The following is a 21,258-nucleotide window of genomic DNA, read 5'->3' on the forward strand; positions in this document are numbered from 1 at the left end:
CCTGGTTTTGCGCATGCGCTAACTGGGATAAAACTGATTCCGGTCGGTAGTTCCGGCCAAAGTGTAGTCCGTTTTGAATACAAAATGACGTAAGATATCATCCGGTCTAGACCGGATCAACCAACCTGTTTAGTAAACAAATACCAGGCTTTCTCTCAGGAAAGCCTGGTGAGGCGAGGTTAGGCGGCCACTAAGTGGAGAGGGCCAATTCATGGGTTGCATTTGTAGTCCTACACCAGCCATGTTGAGGACCAACACAGGTGTTCTGATTGGCATAGAATTAGTTCCATGCCAATCAAACAAATTGAAACACCTTTGTTGGTCCTCAACATGGCCGTTTAGGACTACAAATGCAACCCATGAATCCTTCAGTAGCACCGGCCCACAGAGCAGAGACATCACATGATTGGCCCACTGGCTTGTCAAGTTGTCTATCATCTGAATACTGGCTACTGTGGCCCAGGAGTCCCACCCAAACATTTAACAGCATACAAGCCCACAACAGGCCACTGCCTTGATGCGTTGTGGGCTTGTAGATCTTCTATGTTCGGTTCGTGCCAGTTGTGGTGGGCCGGTCTGGGCCAAGATGCCGGGACCGAATTTATGTCCCAGTCCGGCCCTGAATTGGAATATGAAAAAAATGACAGATCCGTCTTGATCACTTGACTACAGAAATAATTTGTAGGCTACCGATTCCGGCGATTTGCGTGATGAAATTCTTTGGAAAAACTGTTTTAATAGCAAAATCGGCCTCCTGGAGGCGCTATAGCAGGACTTCCTCTGCCTAGTGAGAATGCGCATGCAACATTTCACAGAATTCGCATGCTGCTTCATGATTTGTGGCATTTTGTTCAAAACGGACCAATCGTGCAAACTTTGGAAGCCAATGATACCCAATCAGGATGAAATATGAAAAATCGGACAGTTCTGTCTTGATCACATGACTAGGGCTATAGAGAAAGGCTACTGTGTACCAATTTGCATCATGTTTGGACAAAATCTGCAGGAGTAATATAAAAATAAATCAAAACTAACAAATCGGCCTCATGGTGGTGCTATAACAGGCAGAGGTTCTGCTCTGGCATCCAAGGAGTGTGTGTGCACACTGCACATTTTCGCTTGGATCGGGCCAACGGTGCCCGAGACTAGCTGCTCACAGACAGAGAGACAGAGCCCACAGACACACAGACACAGACACAGACACACACACACACACACACACACACACACACACACACACACACACACACACACGGACAGGGTGCAAAACATAGTCTCGGCCAGGGGCGTCAATTGGGTATGGCAGGGGTATGCAGCTGCCATACCCTGGGTCCAGGGGGAAAAATAAAAGTTACTTTAAATATAAATCCATGAATGTCTCTTTGTCTATCTGCGATGGTTATTATTATGTTGTTAAATTACAGTAAAATAACTACAAATGCAAAGTTTTACATAATGGTCACTTTAACAAGGTATTATAATTATATTCTCCACACTTGTATTCTCCCCAGCTTGACAAAATGGTATATTTACCAGTTTCCGCAGGTCAGCTGCACAGGTGCAATGCATTATTGTTAATTGTGGCATGTTTACTAACATGCTAAGTTTAGCTGCACTTGAAAAACCATTCCAGGCTGCCATATCCAGCCCAAGAAACCGTAGAAACCTGTGTAAAAAACAGACAAAAGTCGTTTTTTTTTAGACATTGTGAAAATAGCCGATCTACATGCTCACAACGCCTCGCAGCGTTGTGAGCATGTAGATCTGCTATTTTCACAATAGAACCGTGTTATCCAAAATGTAATGCCTATTTTCCATGAGGACTCCCATCTTTGCCATACCCTAGCTTTTGCTGAACTGACGCCACTGGTCTCGGCTACGCCTTCGGCCTGGCAGAGACAATAATAACTGCACACAAATAGTAATGTACAAAACAGGCTACAATGCATTTAAAATTCAGAGGAAAATAAATTACAGATGCGTTTTGTCCAGACAATGTTATCATTTTTTATAATATTTTTAACAAACATATCTTCACGTTTTTTTTATTTGTTGTGTTTTGAATGATACACAGACTGCCAAGTCAAGTTAAATTTTTACAATAAATGTAATGATGAGACGTTATGCGACACACTATAAAACTGGAGCTTATTGATACAGTTTAAAACCACTTGTTTGTTTGCATAGTAGTAAGCTAGTCATCCTTTCTACAATGTTAACTTCCGATAGAAATGATAAGTAACAAATAGTAACTGTTCAATCCTGAGTAATGGCAATATAAAATAAAGTATGTTTCATAGCTCTACTTCAAAGACCGTGGCATAACCTATGACACGTTAATACTGATAAACCATACAAAACATATTTAGATCTGTGATGCTCAAACCACAAAATGGCAGTGTAGAAAGTAAAACCTTCATGTCAACATTCAGTGAACCACATCGACTTACATTACTCTAACAGTCATGGGAAATAAGAAAAAAAGCTGGAACACAGGAGTATGGCTCCATTTTCACTACTGACCCACTTCTTTTTCTAAGTCTGCATATTTACAGGCCTGCGAAGATCATATCTCCAAAGTTATGCATGAAGAAACATTCATATAGTTATGAGTGAATATTGAGTCTCAAATAACAGGTAAACCAATAAAGCAATAAGGCTGAAGGGCGGAAGGAATGCAAACAAAGAAACTGTCATCAATGTTTTTTTTTACTCTGTCAATGTATTTTCCATCACTAACACCTTACTCACTTTATATGCAAATGTAGCTAATACCATGAATTATGAATTTCCTCCATGAAAACCAAGCAGCACACAATTCCTTCCATTTGCATGGTGAGCACCGCACTGTTAAGATACAAAAATGTAAAATACATTTCTAATAAGATGCAGGATGAAAAAACAAACATACAAACAAAAATACATTTTCAAACACTTAAGGAATACAGCAAAAAATAAAAAAGTATTAAAAATACTATTTACTGTTTTAATATTCTATTTACAGTGAGGCGGCTGCTCTTTGAATGTAAAGAATTTGACCCAATGGCCAATCAGAGTTCCTTCATAGGCAGAGAGAAGAGCTGGTGCTGTAGAAACGGCGCAGCAGTGTTTGAGATTCCAAAGCTCCTCAGCACGACGTCAACACTGCACTGCATTATGGGTCACCATCTGGAGGTGGGGGCTGGCATAATTTGTACAGTCTGCATGAAGAAACACACAGATGAAAATACATCAACTCCTGTACATTTACTTTGGGAGGAAAGTGTAATATTCAAGTCTATAGTGCCGCACATAAAACACTATTGATTATATCATATCACCAGTAAGATGCCCTAAGGACGAGAAGCGACCGTCAGGGCGGGCGGAAACAACAGACTTGGGGCGGGGCTTCAACAATTAAAGCTCATCCATATTGGGCGTCTAAGTCCAGACACCAAGTTTCGAGACGGTACCATGCTGCAAAATGGACTTATGGCTGTTTAAAGCCCAGCCAATAGGAGGAAAGAGGGTGCGGGGCTTCAAGAATTACAGCTCGTCCCTATGGCGGTCTAAGACCAGACACCAAGTTTCAAATGGTACTATGCTGCGAACTGGAGTTATGGATGTTTAAAGCCCAGCCAAAAGGACGACAGGGGGGGCGGGGCTTCAACAATTACAGCTCGTCCCTATTGGCCGGAAAAAGTGCCAAGTAGTGTGAGTGTTTTAAAGTTGAAATCACGTTTCTACGTGAAAGTATGGCAGTGTGACAGCAAAGTGTTACAGTGTGTGACACATGTTTCTGTTTATAGTGCAGCATATAAAACACAATTGACCAGTAAGACTCCCTAATCGGGAGATAAGCGACCGTCACGTTGCATACACAAACTTTAGAAGGCAATCGTAGCCAATCAGGAGGGAATATGGGAAATGGGACAGATCCATATTGATGACGTGACTTTAGAGATACTGTGTACCGCTTTGCGTGATTGTAGGCCTAAATATGTAGGAGCAGTGTAAAAATAATTGTTTTGCAAAAATCGGCCTGATGGTGGCGCTAGAAGAGGGCCGAGTGAGAAATCAGGGGCGGAGGTTGTGATTTGCTATCCAAGGAGTGTGTGTGCAAAGTTTGGCATGGATAGGGGCAACGCACACACACACACACACACACACACACACACACACACACACACACACGCACACACACACACACACACACACACACACACACACACACACACACACACACACACACACACTATAATACATGCATGCACACATGCATGGGCACTGCAAAGTAAATGTACACAGGTGCACTAACGCATACACTAAAAATATGTAATGGCAGGTTTTGTAGCAACAAAATAATTGGAGCAGACAGTAATACCTTACCTTGGCACTGTTGATGGTGTGCGGTCTCTCACTCCCAGGTTCTTGGCAGAATTCTGGACTCTAGCCCCCTGAAAGACAAGCAGACAAACACTTCTAGGCATCGGCATGTATCAACTTAAAGCAGCACTGACACCAATTGGAGCTCGGAGGAGCAACACTGCAGACAGCAGGGTTTAAATAAAGCTTAGGCCACAGGACCTTTCAACCGTCCCTGTATTAGGACTATTTTGGCCCAAGGTGTTAAACAGATAAACAGAGAGAGTGGTGACATTGAAGGGTGTGTGAAACTTTCTTTGTGAATCAGTTTGCGCATGTTTGAAATCAATTACTAAGCAATACTGAGTTAACTCTCTGCTGACTGGAAACTCTTCCTTGACTGATAGCTTTTCTTTGCTTAGCTTACAGGCGTATTAATACAGGATTTACATGTGTCTTCAATGTCCCCCGAGTCTGGGCGGTGAGCTGTGATTCATTGTCATCTTGCCATGATCCAGAATCAATCACTGGTGATAGAGCTTGTTTAATAGCCAGAGTCCCCCCCTGGGCAAGCGATTGTTTTCTATCAGACACACACTGCTAGTAGTCAGCTGTGAGGTAAAACGGTGAAAAAAGCTATAAATATCGTGGGTGGATATTACTAGATGTACTGTACTGCTACTCAAAAGCAAGGCAGCTAAGCACAAGCTAAAACTAGCTATTGCTGCACTGTTCTATCTATCCACCTGCCTGTCTGTCTATGTACTGTATGCAAGCCAAGCAGGCATGTACCGGTAGGCTATAAATGTGTGATTTGTAAAAAAAAAAAAAAAAAAAAAAAAAATCACAAGGTGGGCATAAATAAATTGTAAAAAACTGTGTGCGTGGTTGTGTGTGTGTGTGCGTGCGTGCGTGCATGCGTGTGTGTGTGTGTGTGTGTGTGTGTGTGTGTGTGTGTGTGTGTGTGTGTGAGAAAGATAATGCCCAGTCAGGGCCACATTATGCACGTTGCTGATGTTCCAGTGTTTTGCAGGCCCTGCACACAGTCAGCTGCTGGGGGTGGGGGGGCGCAAAGACATAAATGGATTAAAAGCAACTCAGCCTCTCTGCAGTCTACAGCCTAGAACACCTGCACTCACAAATACTGTATCTAAATCTAGATTTTTTAAACTTGTTTCTTTATCCAAGCCTTTGTATCGGTCTGGAAACACACCCACAGCCCCCCTCTCTCACTCATATCCTTTAACCATAAGTTCATGGGTACCTCCTTTTTGTACTGGGTGCGGTTGACCTACAGTGCATTTCACCAGCGCTGTAAGAACTCTATGGGGCAGTCTGGCCGACTGTCCGTCTACGATAGCAGGATAGCATCAGCAATTACACGATACCTATCACACCCATCCGTCCTGATGTCTCCAGACAGGGAGATGCCCCCTGAAGTCACCAAGGGATAAAGACACTAGCATACACACAGCCTGACAATGGAAACAGAAGTCTCTAACGCAGGGGTCCAAGGACCCCTTAGTTGAAAGAGAGATGAAGCAGGGACCCCCACAACCTTTTCATAGATTCCATATAGTTTCATTGTTTGACTGCACAATCGTCAGTGTATTTTGGATTCACATCAATTTGTGTTTCCAGATATTTAACCACTTGAAAGTTACGTCAATACTTAATAAACTTCACCTTTCACTCTGTACTTAGTCTGCTCTTTTTCCCCTCTACACCAAAGCTCTTTGCAAAAAATTGCCGATCTACAAGCTCACAACACCTCGCAGCCCAAGGCGTTGTGAGCTTGTAGATATTCTATTTTTGGCTAAAGTTCTCAGAATATGGATGCTAGGGTTCAAGTGGTTAAGTTTCTATCACTCAAAGATTTGGAGGACCCCCTGTAGAAACTCTGAGGACCCCCTGGGGGTCTAGGACCCCCTGTTGAAGACCCTTGCTCTACCGTATGTAGTTATTTCAGCCAGCGATTGAAATTTGCCGTCAGCTATTCATGTTGGGTGGCTTTGTCAATTGTCATATAACAGAGGAAAGGTACATTACAGTATAGTCTACAAACTGTCTCACTGCGTGTGTGTATACTGTATATCCTGTGATGTGAAATGTAAACAGCGCATTGCTCACTAATGCATATCACTCACATTTCTGTTCTATAGAAGCCAGTTCAGCAGATTAATGTTTTGTGACCTCTGCCCACATCGTTTCAGTGATATTTTGAATATTTCACAAAGGCTAGGTATTCTTGGAGTACACGCATTTTTCTGCTGAGCATGCAGAATCCACTTCATTCCATTTGAGCAGCATTGATTGATCTGTCCTGCATATGTGTTCTCTAGAGTGTGTGTTCACCGCAGAATTTAACTCTTTAGACTCTTCTGAGTTAAATTAACCTCGAGGATCTACTTGTGCAGAATTATACAATAAGAAATAGGATACAGACCCTACCCGTGGCGTGCATGCTACACCTACTTGACCTTTTCACCCAAAACATAGTGATTTATTTGCAGAAGCCAAATAAAGATCATTGTCACTAAGTTTGAAAATCAAGCCATCTGTTCTTGGGTTATGCTTAAAAGGTGTACTTTGACCTTTACCTTTTTGTTGTTGCTATTGTTTGGGGCTTTCTATCTTTTATTTACACACAGACACAGACTAGTGAGAGACAGGAATGTTAAAGTGACATGTAGCAAGTCAGGCATTAGAACCTATATGGGTTTAAATCCACTTTGTTGCTTCTGGCTTTGTTGGGTGACTATGTTTGGCCCCCGAATGGAAGCCGGGCGGGGAGGATTGGTCATTGCACATACTCCTGCGGGCTGGGGCGGCACCTGTCAGTGGGGAGTGTCGGGCGAGAGGAGTACTACTCCTCGTGGCAAGTGAGTCCGTAGGATACAACCGCAGTGACAAACACAGAAGTGTATGGGGAGGAATTAATTGGCAAAACGACTAAATTGTCAAGAAAAAAGGTCTAACAGATATGACCTGCAATGCATTGCTGCATGCAGGGTAAAAAAACACTCAAGGTGATTTGCAAATTCTGCGGTGCTGGAGTGGAACGGCAGAGTGCTGCCATCCATGATGGATGGGCCAGTTGTGGCTGTACTCAGCAGCTACATGACATTTGGTGACCAGACCCTCAGACGGTTTCACATTCACCAGACACTTCAGGTAATGTCTGTGACACCAAGGACTCAGACACAGTCCTGTAAAATATACACGCACGCACGCACACGCGCGCGCACACACACACACACACACACACACACACACACACACACACACACACACACACACACACACACACACACACACACACACACACACACACACACACACACACACACACACACGACGCATTTCAATGTCTGATCTCATTATTCATTTGAAGGATGTTGTCTCTGAACTATGAATAATGACTCACCTGTCCCATGAGAGACACGAGGAAAGGCAGATCCATACTGCGATGCTAATGAATGTAATTATGAAATTGAAACTTGAAGGCACTTTGACTGGAAATGAGCCGGATAAATTAATTAACGAAAACTGATCAATGCAGCACAACCCGTCTCAGTGCAGAAAATACGATAAAAGCTTCCTTGTAGTCTGACCTGCTAGGATTATAGGGCTTCGGAAATTACACAAGGGTTTGGAAAATGTCTTAAACACTGCACGTTCCAGCTGTATGTTCCACTCAACGATAACACCTCTCACTTAGTTGCACTCCTTATTTGACTGCACAGCCAATCGGGATTCAAGGTCAAACACACAACATCGGTTCGCCTTTGGCTGGTAGCCATGTTCTTTACTGGAGGAGGGTAGAGAGAGAGGACCTCAGCCCTCCCTTGACTTACAAGGCAGCCTCATCTAACCTCTCTCTCTCTCTCTCTCTCTCTCTGCTGACTGGACATAGCAATTGAACCAGCACTCACATGCTTCTAATGAGAGCCAGAGGTACAAGGTCCGAGCTCTGCTCTTGGCCGGAAGGATTCTCCAGCCGTTTGTGTGAAAATGCACACACTGTGAGAAAAGTAGTGGGTATTCATTCCCTCAGTCCCTGCCAGACAGACAGACTAGCACACAAGCTGCTCTCTCTCTCTCTCTCTCTCTCTCTCTCTGTCTCTCTCTCTCTCTCTCTCTCTGTCTCTCTCTGTCTCTCTCTCTCTCTGTCTCTCTCTCTCTCTCTCTCTGGCAGAAATGGGAATATATCTGGCAAACTTGCAGCCTGAGAGACTGAGAGAGAAAGGAGAGGGGAGGAGAGCAACAGAGGTTTTACGAATTACCTCGAAGGAGGCAGGCAACATGAGAAAAGGTGTAGCTCCTGGGTACTAATAAAATGGTTGGTGCCTTTGGAAAGCTACTACATGCAAATAATTGGGTCCAGGAGAAACCAACAAGGGAGCTACTGGCACAACCAGCCATCCTTGGATAATGTCATTTAGGCCTGAACACATTATGACGCAATATTTTATACTTTAAATATAAAAAAATAGCAGATATACAAGCTCACAGCGCGGCACCGAGTGCCGCGCTGCCGAGTGCCGCGCTGCTATTTTTGAAAAATTGTGAAAATTTGAATTTTGACCCGATTCTATAAGTGTCTTTTGAATCCTTCTAAGATTTTTTGAAAAACCTATGTTTCTATGTCAGCAATCTGGCCAGCCATCATCAAAGAAAAGGTCCTTTTTACTTCAATGGAGCTCAGTTAGTCTGTTCTTGAGAGACTACTATGTCAGTGGTTCTCAAACCTTTTCATGTGAAGGACCCCCAAAATGATATGTATTTGTCCACGGACCCCCATCTCAAAATATCTAGTTCCAGGGACCACCCAGAAGCAAAATTTTAGTTACAAACGTTCGCTTTGAAAATACATATACGGTATTCAAAGATTTGCACACATTTTCACGACTTTTTCAAAAATAGCAGATCTACAAGCTCGCAGCGCGGCACTCGGTGCCGCGCTGTGAGCTTGTATATCTGCTATTTTTCACTGGTTAAAGCAGTCAATAATGACTAGGTCTAAATGGGATAATGTCACATAATAACCAGTAAAGTATGACAAGTGCAGGTACGGACAGCATACATGCCATACATGCAAAGAATACCTCATTGTTTCTGGAGTGGTGTTGTGAATCTTCACATGGAATACAAATTAAATATTATTAGAAATATCCCACTGCTGGAACTACCAACGCAAAGCAAATGACTTCAACCTAACATATAGTAGATTAGACTGCAGACAGCAAGAGTTGAGAACTCAGGGAAATGCAAACGGCAAGTGAATGTGTGTGAAAGGAGTGCAGTAAGATGCTGAGCCTTAACATGCAGCAATAAAAATGTGTGTGTGTGTGTGTGTGTGTGTGTGTGTGTGTGTGTGTGTGTGTGTGCGTGTGTGTGTGTGTGTGTGTGTGTGTGTGTGTGTGTGTGTGTGTGTGTGCGTGCGTGCGTGCGTTTGCAGCTACTCTCATTATACTATTCGGCCAATCAGCGTCATATATATTGTGCACACTGACAGCAGGCCAAGGACCTCAATTCTAAAATGTGTGTGTGCGTGCGTGCGTGCGTGCGTGCGTGCGTGCGTGTGTGTGTATGTATGTGTGTGCACGTGGCGTGTGTGTCTAATGCCTGCACAGTATACAGTATGTGCATGCATAAGTGAGTGTGCTTGACACTGAGGAAGACGAAAGTCAAAACGTCAGTCACCCCTATCGAAATAAAGAACGGGCAGACCAGTCGAGCAGACCTCTCTTTACCAACGGTATAAGCGAGTGTGTGCTCAATACACAAGCTCCATACCTGTTTTCGCATGACATCGGTAGCCTGCATGATGCAGCGAGGGGGCAGGCCGTGGTTTCGAGCCAGCAGGATGGACTGTTCCAACGTCACACTCAGGGTCGACCTGTTGGTTTAGGGAGAACGTGAGGTTAAGCATAACGCACCGCACAACCTAACCTAAAGACATACAGCACAAAAGATCAAATAACTCACTCTGCGGCAACTTTGTTGATGCTATTGTGCAGATTTAGTGTGGATTTCATCGACTAAAACAATGACGAAACGTCGACTACCTTTTTTCACTGACGAAAAACTAAATAAAAACTAAGCTATGATGATTAAACTAAGACTAAATATACTGACAATTTCTCAACAAATAAAAACTAAACTAAAATGTTACAGAGGAACTAGTGGAGAAAAGATCCAGTAAAAATAGATGTTTGTAGAATCAACTATAGATTTCTTAGACTTAAAATCGTGGGATTTTTTTAGACTAAACGTAAAACATTTTAGATGACTAAAATATGACTAACACTAAATGCAATTTTATTCAAAAGACTGTGACTAAAACTAAATCACACTGTACAGATTTCATATTGCGATTATTGAAAACGATACTTTATGGGACGATGTGGTAGCTAATTGTGCAGGGGATTTACTCATAGAGCAATGTGATCCATAATAGTGCTACAGTAAGTAGGCGGCTATGTGTGTGGTGTATACCCATTTGGGAAATGCTTAAACATAATGCCCTCAGTCTGCATATTCTAGGCGTCCCAGGGAGAAGTTAAAATATCTGACCTCTAAAGCATCCTCTGTACAATCACTCCTGAAAACATTATTTAGCAAGTAAGCAAATGTTACACAAAGAACTCTGAACTATATTTTCTAATCCCTAACAGTCATGTCCCTTTTTCCACTGGAAAATACTGCAATGTACTGTAGACTTCACAAGGCTTTTCAGGGAATTCAATGGCAGTGACAATAGAGCCCTAAGCTGACTCAACAGTGTGACAGTTCCACAGCCCTGAGGGTGCGATCGTGGAAACAAAGACAGAGAGCAGACGGTGCCGGCGAGCGGGACTGTGATTTGAGTCTGAAAGCGTCATGTAAAATAGACGACTTTGGCTGGATAAAAACAGCATTTCTAAAAGCATCACACGCAAGCTACTGGGCTACAGCCAGATATGGTAGATAACAAAATACAATACGACTCCAATTTCTAGTCTTTGTGTCGGGCTGCATGACACCTTGTCATCAGGATTATCCTTCTTTACCTCCACACAACCTCTCGGTAATGAAACACTTCAGTTGCTTGAGAAAAGTAATTTTACGGTAAGAAGATAACCAAGCAACAGGGAACAATGAACCCCCACCAGTCTGGCTTAGACTGAAAGGCACCAGTGGGAATGAATCTTGATTTGGCCTGGAAGATAAGATTTGATTCCAAGTCGGTGTGCTGTGTTCTGTGGCACAGTCATGCTGAGATGGTACAGTGGCACGTATATAAGTACACACACAAACAGCAGGTGGACAAATCTTTAGAGAGGCAGGCATCGAGGGGACTGGGTGACCTTTGCATGAAAACAAGCACAAGTATCGATCCATGGCCCTTTCACTGCAAATTGAACCGTCCAAAAGCTCCTTCGCCAGATTAAGTTCCACTGAGAAAGATCAGGCTGGCAAAGAATCTGACCGATTTGATTATCATCTCTGTGTTCTCGTGCAGTTTATCCATATAAACCCGAGCGTCCCTGGGGGGGGGGGGGGGGGGGGGGGTTTGCGAATATAGAGAGAGATTTGGTATTGAGGGAAAAAAGGAGACAAAGTAAGTAGTTCTGTAAGACTCTGGCAACTATGTATAGGGTCCCAGCTGGCTTGTGGTGGACATTTTTGTAAAAAAATATTTTTTTCCAAGGGCATACAAAATGAGAAGACATATTACCAGAAACACATAAAGAGAGAGCCCTGAATGACCATAACAGGTCTGAGACTGAGAGTGTCTCAGTACACTGTACACTCTCAGTTATGGGGGTCCTTGCAAATAAAACATTTGAGAACCACTAGTAGAGCCTACTAGTGGACTAGTGTGTCATAGTAAATAAGTGTCATACATATTCTGAATTCAGTATTTGGGTCTTATGATTATAAAATGCTGCATGCGTCATGCATCATCATAAAGAGTAGCAAGCCACATTTCCATAAAAGCTGTGTTTAACTAAAAGGTCAGGTGAGAGCAAAGCCGTCAAGATAAAAATAAAGGACCACAGGTATCAAAGCAGAACGGCGTATTTGTTAAAAAAGAAAAGAAAGGAAAAGCTGCATAGCCTACAGTATGTAGACATGATTACTGTACCTGTCAGAACACAAGTGGAAAATCTCCAGTGTCTGTGTGTGAAAAGTCCCTGACCAATACGCAACGTGCCTGAGTCTTCAGTTATCCACCTCACAAAATACCATAGAATGTTTGGGGTGCTTAGTATTTCTGTTCTATTTTCCTTCTTGCACGCATTTTGTCTAGCTGACACAATATAATCTATTTTCTTTTTGCCCCTCCAATATATTTTTGTTGCATGACTGACAAAAAAAGGCATGGCAGTACAATACAGAATATTGCAAACTCAGTGATGTAAAGAAACTACGTAAGTTATTAAGTATTGTACAATATTGAGGTATTTGGAGTATTTCCAATACCTTTACTTCTACTCCACTACAACTCAGATCCAAATATTGTATTTTTACTCCACTACATTTATTTGAAAACTTTAGTTACTATAGTTACTTTGCAGATAAAAATTATAATATTACAAAACATATATACATTAACCACCCTATTTTATACCTAAGCTATTTGAAAATAGCCGATCTACAAGCTCACAACGCGTGGCATCACGATATGTTGTGAGCTTGTAGATCTGCTATTTTAAAAAATGTTGTAATTTTACTTTTGGTACTTTAAGTACATTTTGATGCCAAAACGTTCATAATTTTACTCAAGTAAATTTGAATTTCAGACTTTTACTTCTAACAGAATTATTGCATGTGTGCACTGTGTATATGCCTGGAAATCCAAATAGATCTGCATGGCATGTCATAATGGGTGAATATTCAGCAAAATAGGCAAACATCTATACTATAGTATAGTATAGTATAGATGTTACTACTAACATCTATACTGCGAATGTTTGAGTGAGTGAGTGTCTGAAACAGCGTTTCTCCTCAGTGGCTGAAGCAATTGATCTGAAATCGCATCACCATTAGCATATGAACACACCTGACATAACTGTGAAGCCCGTTTGTCACTTTCACAAATCATATGCTGTATATTAGCATTTTTATGGTGCAGCTACTATCTATTCTGCATCTAGCATGAGGCACATCTATTCTGCATCTAGCATGAGGCAACATGTTTAACCAGCTCTGTGTGTGTGTGTGTGTGTGTGTGTGTGTGTGTGTGTGTGTGTGTGTGTGTGTGTGTGTGTGTGTGTGTGTGTGTGTGTGTGTGTGCAGGCAGGCGGGTGTGTGTGCAGGCGGGTGGGCGGGGGGGCTGGGGAGGGGGGGGGGGGGGACACAGTATCTCTGTAGCCATTAAACAAACAAGTTTCTTACATTGATGCTCCTACATCATGCAAGCACCAGTTAAAGTTACTTTCCATCCCTCATATACTGTATGCACAGTGCACATCCCATAACCCACACACTGCACATAATTTTGGAGCTCATATCTTTGAACGGGTAAGGGCTAGTTCAGCAAAAATAGCAGATCCACAATGCGCTATTTTTGGCAAAGAGAATGGGGAGGGGGAAAAAGGAGGATACCAAGTATACAGTTGTCAACAAAGTATAGTAGTTAGACAGTCACCACAGTAACTGCTTAAGCCACAAATCCACCGCCTAGATTTGAGTTGTGAAAATGGAAGCAGTTCTATCTGTGTAGTGATGCTGAAGGATAGGGAACAGCCCTGCCATCTGTAGCCTGGAAGGAAGGTGAGAATGTATTGAGGGAGAAAGCTGTTTCACAAATAAACACTGAATATGGAAGGCCTTGTCACCCGCTGTGTCTCTGTACACTTCCTCCCTGCCCGGGTGACTTGCGCGCACACGCACACACACACACACACACACACACACACACACACACACACACACACACACACACACGCGCACACACACACACACACACACACGCACGCACTCACATGCGCGCACACACACAAGTGCACACAAATAACACAATATTTTGTGACCAAATACCTCTATATTGATTGATATTCATGGTCAAGTTTAATTTGTCCCAAACTGGACAGTTTGTGCTACAGCAGATATTGTGATGATATATCACATTATGATATCCAAAAGCCCAGATGATATTTAGTTTCATATCACAATGTCAATGTCGCCCAACACTAACACACACTGACAGAGTGGGTTAATAACAGGGAAGCAGTCATGCACTGACAGCAGCTTTCTATTAAGGCTCATGCAAGCCGGCAGCTCAGTCCACGGCACTTCATCAAGCCATCAGTCACACCGTGAATGTCTGAGAGACTGAGAGGGAGAGAGCGAGACAGAGAGATATTGTTGGATAGAGAGAGACAGAGACGGACAAACACAAAAAAAAGAGTCCCAGAGAAAACAATGAGAGTATTGGACAGAGTGGTTAGGGGTGGAATGAGTCTGTGAGAAAGAACAAAGTGAGAGATGAAAGATCCAGGGGAGACAAACGATCGGGATATTTCTGTCCTCGTGCATTGACGAATGTCTCCTCCTACGCCGCAGGTGAGCCGAGGAGAATCCATATATAGAATTCAATGAGAATAGAGCTAACGGCCATGTCGCCCCTTCCTGTGCAAAAGTGCCGAGCTAACTTTAAAGGCTCTAATCCACTCACAAAAACAATGGGCCCTGAAAGTGGTTAATGCATGGCGTAAAAAAAAAGAAAAAAGGCGTATCTAAACACTGGTGAACCGTGTTGGGGCTGAGGAGATGTCATAGACCACCTAAACCTAAACTTAACCCTAACCCTAACCTCAGTAAAACTAACGCTGGTGAATGCTAACCTGGTGAAAATGCTAAACTGCTGACGCTGCTGAATGCTAAACTGGTGAAATGCTAACCTGCTGACGCTGGTGAATGTTAACCTGGTGAATGTCAACGGAACAACGGGAGGTCGGGACAACGGGAGGTCGAACCAGTGCTCAGTCCCCATAGAATGGATGAGTAGAAAGCAGACGAGGGGAAAACACACAGGAGAGAGGGAAGAAAGAAGTATTGTGTTGAAGGGAGTAGGAGAGAACAGAGTTGTAAAAGGAGAGAGCAAGGAGAAAGAGAGAGGATCCAGGCAGAAAGAAAGGTAGAAAAGTGGACGTCATTATAGAGAAGAATTAACTTTATATTAAGAATTAACTATATATCCCTCTTTTTTTGTAAAACATATTGGAAATGCCAAAACTGTAATGATTTGAAATTGGCAATATGTCTGCATCTAGTTCCCACCCACAGCCTGGCTGGAAGCACATCCCATAGCCTTTAGGGATGATTGCTCTGTCACCTCTAGTATAAATATACTAGAGGTGACTAATTGTTTGTCGGATTTGAAAAGTATTTAATTGTGTTATGGAATTGAGGTTCTTGGGCCTGCTGCCAATGTGCACAAGTAATTACGCTGATCAACCATGTACTATTATGCAAGATTTGCTATGGACAGACAGACAGACAGACAGACAGACAGACAGACAGACAGACAGACAGACAAAGAGGGTGAAGCATTATCTCCTGGCAGAGATAATAAAAAAAGACAACACGCCAGCCCAGCATAAAAAAAAACAATGACAACACGACAGCATGACAAACAAAACCAAGAAGAAAAGTACAGAGTGCACATGGCTTTATTGCATAGGATTTAGCATTAGAGTTCAGCATCTTGAATGAGGCTGGAACAAACGATAGCTTCAAGAAGGTTTGATTTCATTTGGCACACAGAGCTTCCTATTCAGAGCAGATGAGCCTTAGGATGATGAGATTCTACAAAGATTTTTGTTGCTTGTTTGTACACTGCCTACTCATGCAGGCAGTGTGTGTGCTCATTATTCTTCCTTCTCTATGGCCTTCATAGAGTAGATGTTCTTTGCTTGTTGGAAAGCCTGCTTTTCAGTTTCACCGTTAGGCTGCCAAACCAAGCTATAATTTAGTGCAATGATGTTCTCTCGGATTGCAGAATATCAAAATGACTGTCTGTTCACTCAGTAAAGCCTCTATCCCTTTAGTCCAGGGGTCTTTAATGTTTTCAGGCCAAGGACCACTTAGTTGAGAGAGAGATGAAGCAGGGACCCCCACCACCTTTACAGCACAATCATCAGTGTATTTTGGATTCATGTCAATTTGTGTTTTCAGATATTTTACCACTTGAGCCGTCATTACCTAATAAACTTGACATTTTACTCTGTCCCCTCTACACCAAACCTCTTTGTCGAAAATAGCAGATCTACAAGCTCACAACGCCTCGTGCTGCGAGGCTTTTGTAGATCTTGTAGATCTGCTATTTTTGGCTAGTTCTCAGAATATGGACACTAGGGTCCAGAATATGGACACTAGGGTTCAAGTTGTTAATATAAAAATCAAACCTCGGTTCGAAGTGAAGCGGTGAACTTTTATTCTATGTGTTCTAGAGTTATGAACTCTGTGATCTATACATTCTTTATATATTCTGAATTCTACATTCTTTATATATTCTGAATGAATGAATGATTTTATCTGGAGGGCCGAATTATCATGTGAAGCTTGACCAATCCTCAAAGTATCCAATCATCAGACCGGGAGGGACACTACACACATATTCTGGACGTACAGGACAGATAAAACCTGTTCATTCTGAACTGAAATGGCCATATATGGACATGGACATGATGCTGTATAACTGGACACTTAGTAGAGCGCAAATCTCCTCTTCAGGCAAGCCTCTCTGTCTGGGGCACGGAGTGATCTGTTGTATGGGTTGTGTGTGAATGAAAAGGCACGGGGCAATGGATATATTAAAGGAGTTCATTACAGTGCAACCAGAGTAGACATGCAACAGTATATGGAGACAAATCCTTTGGACAGTGAACACATTGAAAATGAGTGTGGCATGTTGTCACAAGGAGAGAAGGAAATGATGCACAACCATGCAGTAGACGCTGGTGCAGGCAGTGTTAATTCTTTCAGCAAATTTTGATTTAGTCTTAGTCTTTTGAATAACACACCATTTAGTCTTAGTTCTGTCTTAGTTTTCTGAAATTGTTTTGTCTAGTCTAGTCTGTGTCGACTAAATATCAAAACATTTTAGTCTTAGTCTTAGTAGTTAAGATACCTGTGTACTTTGTTCCATGTTATTGTGAAAATAAAAATAAAAATCAAACCTCGGTTTGAAGTGGAGCGGTGAATTTGAGCAGCTGTACCCTATGTGAGTGAGTGAGTGAGTGAGTGTAAACTGTGCCTGTGAGTGAGTGGTGAGTGTGCCTGGCCTGCACAAAACAGCGCCCCTCCTTTAACTAGTGTGTTGTGTGTGGCCACTCAAGGTATTGCCCAGGCTACGGACAGGGCCAGCCAGCCAGCCAGCCAGCCAGCCAGCCACATACCCACGGATATACCTGTTCATTGGGAGCGCTTTCACCGCTCCAAAAACAAAATAAACATTGAGTCATAAAAAAAAAAAGATACATTTTTTAGGGTAAATATAAATATAATTTCATTGCAGTTACATACCAGTGTAAATTCTTACAGCTATTAGTTTTAGACTTAAATTTAGTCTTAGTCTAGTCTAGTCTTATCGACAAAATATCAAAATCTTGTATTCTTTTAGTCTTTTAGTCTTAGTTGACAAAATTAACACTGGGTGCAGGACCAAAAAAGATACAGTACATAACAAGACATCTGCTGCTCCAATTATTGAGCAGATCACGTTTCGACCCGTGAATGGTCTTCCTTAGGGGACCGCCTGAGGAAGTCCATTCGTTGGTCAAAACGTTGGGATTTGCACATTAAAGTTTACTTGGAGCAGCAGCGGTCTGTGCGGACTTCTTGTCATCACTTGGACAAACATGATGTTATAATTTAGGTCCTTGGCCTGCTCTTAGTGTGCACAAGAAATATGACGCTGAATAACCTAGTAGTAGTATACTGTATAAGAGTAGCTGCACGCGCGCGCACACACACACACACACACACACACACACACACACACACACACACACACACACACACACACACACACACACACACACACACACACACACACACACACACACACACACACACACACACACACACACACAGGGGTGAAAACATGATCACTTGGTGGAGGAATTATTGGGGTGTACTTATTAGGGGATATCACACAACCTTGTGTTGCTATGTTTGGTCTATAACAGCATCCCATCTGACCTTGTTCCCCCACAATTCGGCTCACACATGGGTAAAAATGCATACAATTATACGCCAGAATGTGGAATGACCTACTAAAGGACATATATATACTGTAGGATGTTCTCGACTTCCAACTAAAACTTAAAACTAATTCCTGCCCACAAAATACGAGTGAACATAGTTTAACTCCTTGAACACCTTGATCGTAGAATAATCTGACCCCTTCCCCTCTCCTCCTATATACTGTAAATATAACTTGTGATTCTTCTGAGCTTTATTCCAATATGTTTTGTAGTGTGTGTGTTTGTATTGTATTGTATGTATTATATGAATATCACTGATTAATTGAGTACAGTGGACCACCATGGAAACATGCCCTGGGCCTTTTGTGTTATGCTTTTGGTATTACCTTAGACCAGTGTTTCTCAAATAGGGGTATGTGTACCCCTAGGGGTACATAGGGGTACTGCAGGGGGTACGTGAGGAAAACTATAAATGGGAATATGTATTTTACTGTTATGGTTAATGATAAAACATTGACAAAGTTTGTGTGAACCTGCACATTTGTACATTTCTAAACCAAATTACTCAGTCAATAACTTGACTATAGTAACAGTTATTGAATAGAAAGCAATGTTTATTTGCCATTAAGCTGTTTAATGTTGAACATATTGGCATTGGAACTGGACTTTTGATGTAAATTTTGCAGTAGTCTGGGGAAGGGGCACTTGATTTTGGAAATCAGGATTAGGGGTATTCCAGCCAAAAAGGATTGAGAACCACTCCTAGACTGTACTACCTGTACTGTTGATAAAATATTCCATCAATCCATCAAGCCTCCACTTGCTGTGTCCTATAAGTAAACAAAACTACAACAATCTATTCAGAGTAGTGTTAACTCTCGTGTTCTTCCACAGCATTAAAGTTGGAACACACATCAATAAATAAAGTTAGAGGAAAATCATTATACACCAGCCTTTTTGTGCACCGTTGTTATGAATAGCGTCTTCCACAAAGCTGGAACAGTGTGAGAGTCTACCGAGCGCTGGAATATGGGACGCCATGCTGATGTCAATCGATCTGCACAGCTTTAGAGTAAAAATAGCTTGGCAGTCCGACTAGGCCTGTGTGGACTTATTAGTGCGCGTCAAAAGACCCTGAACACCAGAACAGACGGCAGGAGGGTTGTACTGTGCAGTGTGCAGTGTGCACACACAAAATGTGCTCTCGACACTCACCGGTGAACGCCGCTGTTGCACATGGCGATGTGCGTGGCCCCCAGGCGTGAGCAGAGCTCGGAGGCCACGGTGAGGAGGCCGACTCCCGACGCCCCGCAGGCGGTGTACTGACAGGCAGCCGTACGACGGCAGCTGATGAAGCTCTCAATCAGGCGGTACAGCTCCTCCAGAGCATTCAGGGGACGCATAAGCTAAGACGAAGGAGGGGTCGGTTAGGATAATGACAACGGTTGTGTGTCGTGCAGGTACAAGTGAAGCAAAATGTTGAGGCAGTGCAGTATGTCTGCAAGACTTGTGCGACAACAGCAGCATGCGATACAAAAACATAATACTGGGTTTCAAGCAACAAAAGAGCAAGAAAAACAAGACAAGATAAAGATTAAATTAAAAGTACAATGAAGACCCACCCACACACAAAGGAAGTCTAGCAGCAAATAACCTTAACTCATTTAGTGCCACCCCTTTCACCACTAGAGGGCGCCCAGTGGCCATAGAAAATCCCATAGAGATATGCTGGTATATGCAGAAGCCCTGCAGCCATGACTTGCCTGAACACTTTCCTTTGTGCATGTATAGGAAGAGGATGAAGTTAGCTTGAAGTTAGCTATTGGCTACCAAGCATTTTAGAAGCCTTATTTTCGTCAACTTAGCCATGATTAAACCTTGCACACCTCATGCATGGGAAAAAAACAGAGAAGAATGAGCTCTAAAAAATCCAATGCAATCCTGGATTGCATTGGAGTGGATTTGTGCAGTTTGTTCACAGCTTTCAAACAAAAAAATCCGATTGGAAATCCGTTCAGGCATTCTTGAGATAATCGCCATTATGTTTTACATGTTATGTAAACAAACATGGCTGCCCTGTATGTTAGATGGGGTTGTATGGGGGTGGAACATGCAAAATCGCGATTGAAATCATGTTCACTAGATTTGATGGGGTCCAAAAAAAAAATTCAAAACATTTTTTTTCAATTTCTTTTTTTTTTTTTTTTTTTATATCCCGAACTAATTTGGGATAGGCACTCAATGAGTTGCAGCAGTGGGGCATCTGTGTGGGACCTGATGCAAGTAAGTGACGATATCTTCATTTGCAATAAGATATAAACATCTCAGATTCATAGATGTGCAGTAAGGCCTGCTTATATGTAAGGTATTTTACATGAATAACTGGAGGAAAGTGGTACAGTTCAGAGAGGGGCATGCTGGACATTCATCAGACACAGATATGCAGTGAAATCTGCCATAATGTGAAATGGCTTTAACAACGTAAACTCTAGCATCCCTATTTCCTGGGGGGGGAAACATTCTCATTGCGACAGGTTGTGAGCTTGTAGATGGGCTGATTTCAACTCAAAGAGATTTGGTGCAGAGGGGAAAAACAGTGCACCACGTACAGAGCTGATCCCGTTGAGGTTTAAGTGGTAAAACAATAAAATCACCTGCAAGCTCACAACCCAATTTGAAAACCTGTGCAGTAGTACAATCCTGAGTGTTA

General features: G+C 42.5%; 1 protein-coding gene across 1 annotated transcript in view; it reads right to left on the reverse strand.

The window, feature by feature from the left end:
* Positions 1-2,069: 2,069 nt before the first annotated feature.
* Positions 2,070-21,258, reverse strand: part of prex2 (phosphatidylinositol-3,4,5-trisphosphate-dependent Rac exchange factor 2) — a gene marked incomplete at its 5' end in the record, with an annotated part of 212,214 nt that continues 193,025 nt past the window's right edge. The window contains 4 exons of the mRNA XM_080751545.1: positions 2,070-3,200; positions 4,369-4,436; positions 10,144-10,246; positions 19,764-19,954. Coding sequence (XP_080607671.1) covers positions 3,155-3,200; positions 4,369-4,436; positions 10,144-10,246; positions 19,764-19,954 — 408 coding nt within the window. The 3' untranslated portion in view covers positions 2,070-3,154. The remainder of the gene's footprint in view (positions 3,201-4,368; positions 4,437-10,143; positions 10,247-19,763; positions 19,955-21,258) is intronic.

The sequence above is a fragment of the Nannobrachium achirus genome (assembly GCF_963921795.1).
Source record: "Nannobrachium achirus genome assembly, chromosome: 21".
NCBI classification, from domain to species: domain Eukaryota; kingdom Metazoa; phylum Chordata; class Actinopteri; order Myctophiformes; family Myctophidae; genus Nannobrachium; species Nannobrachium achirus.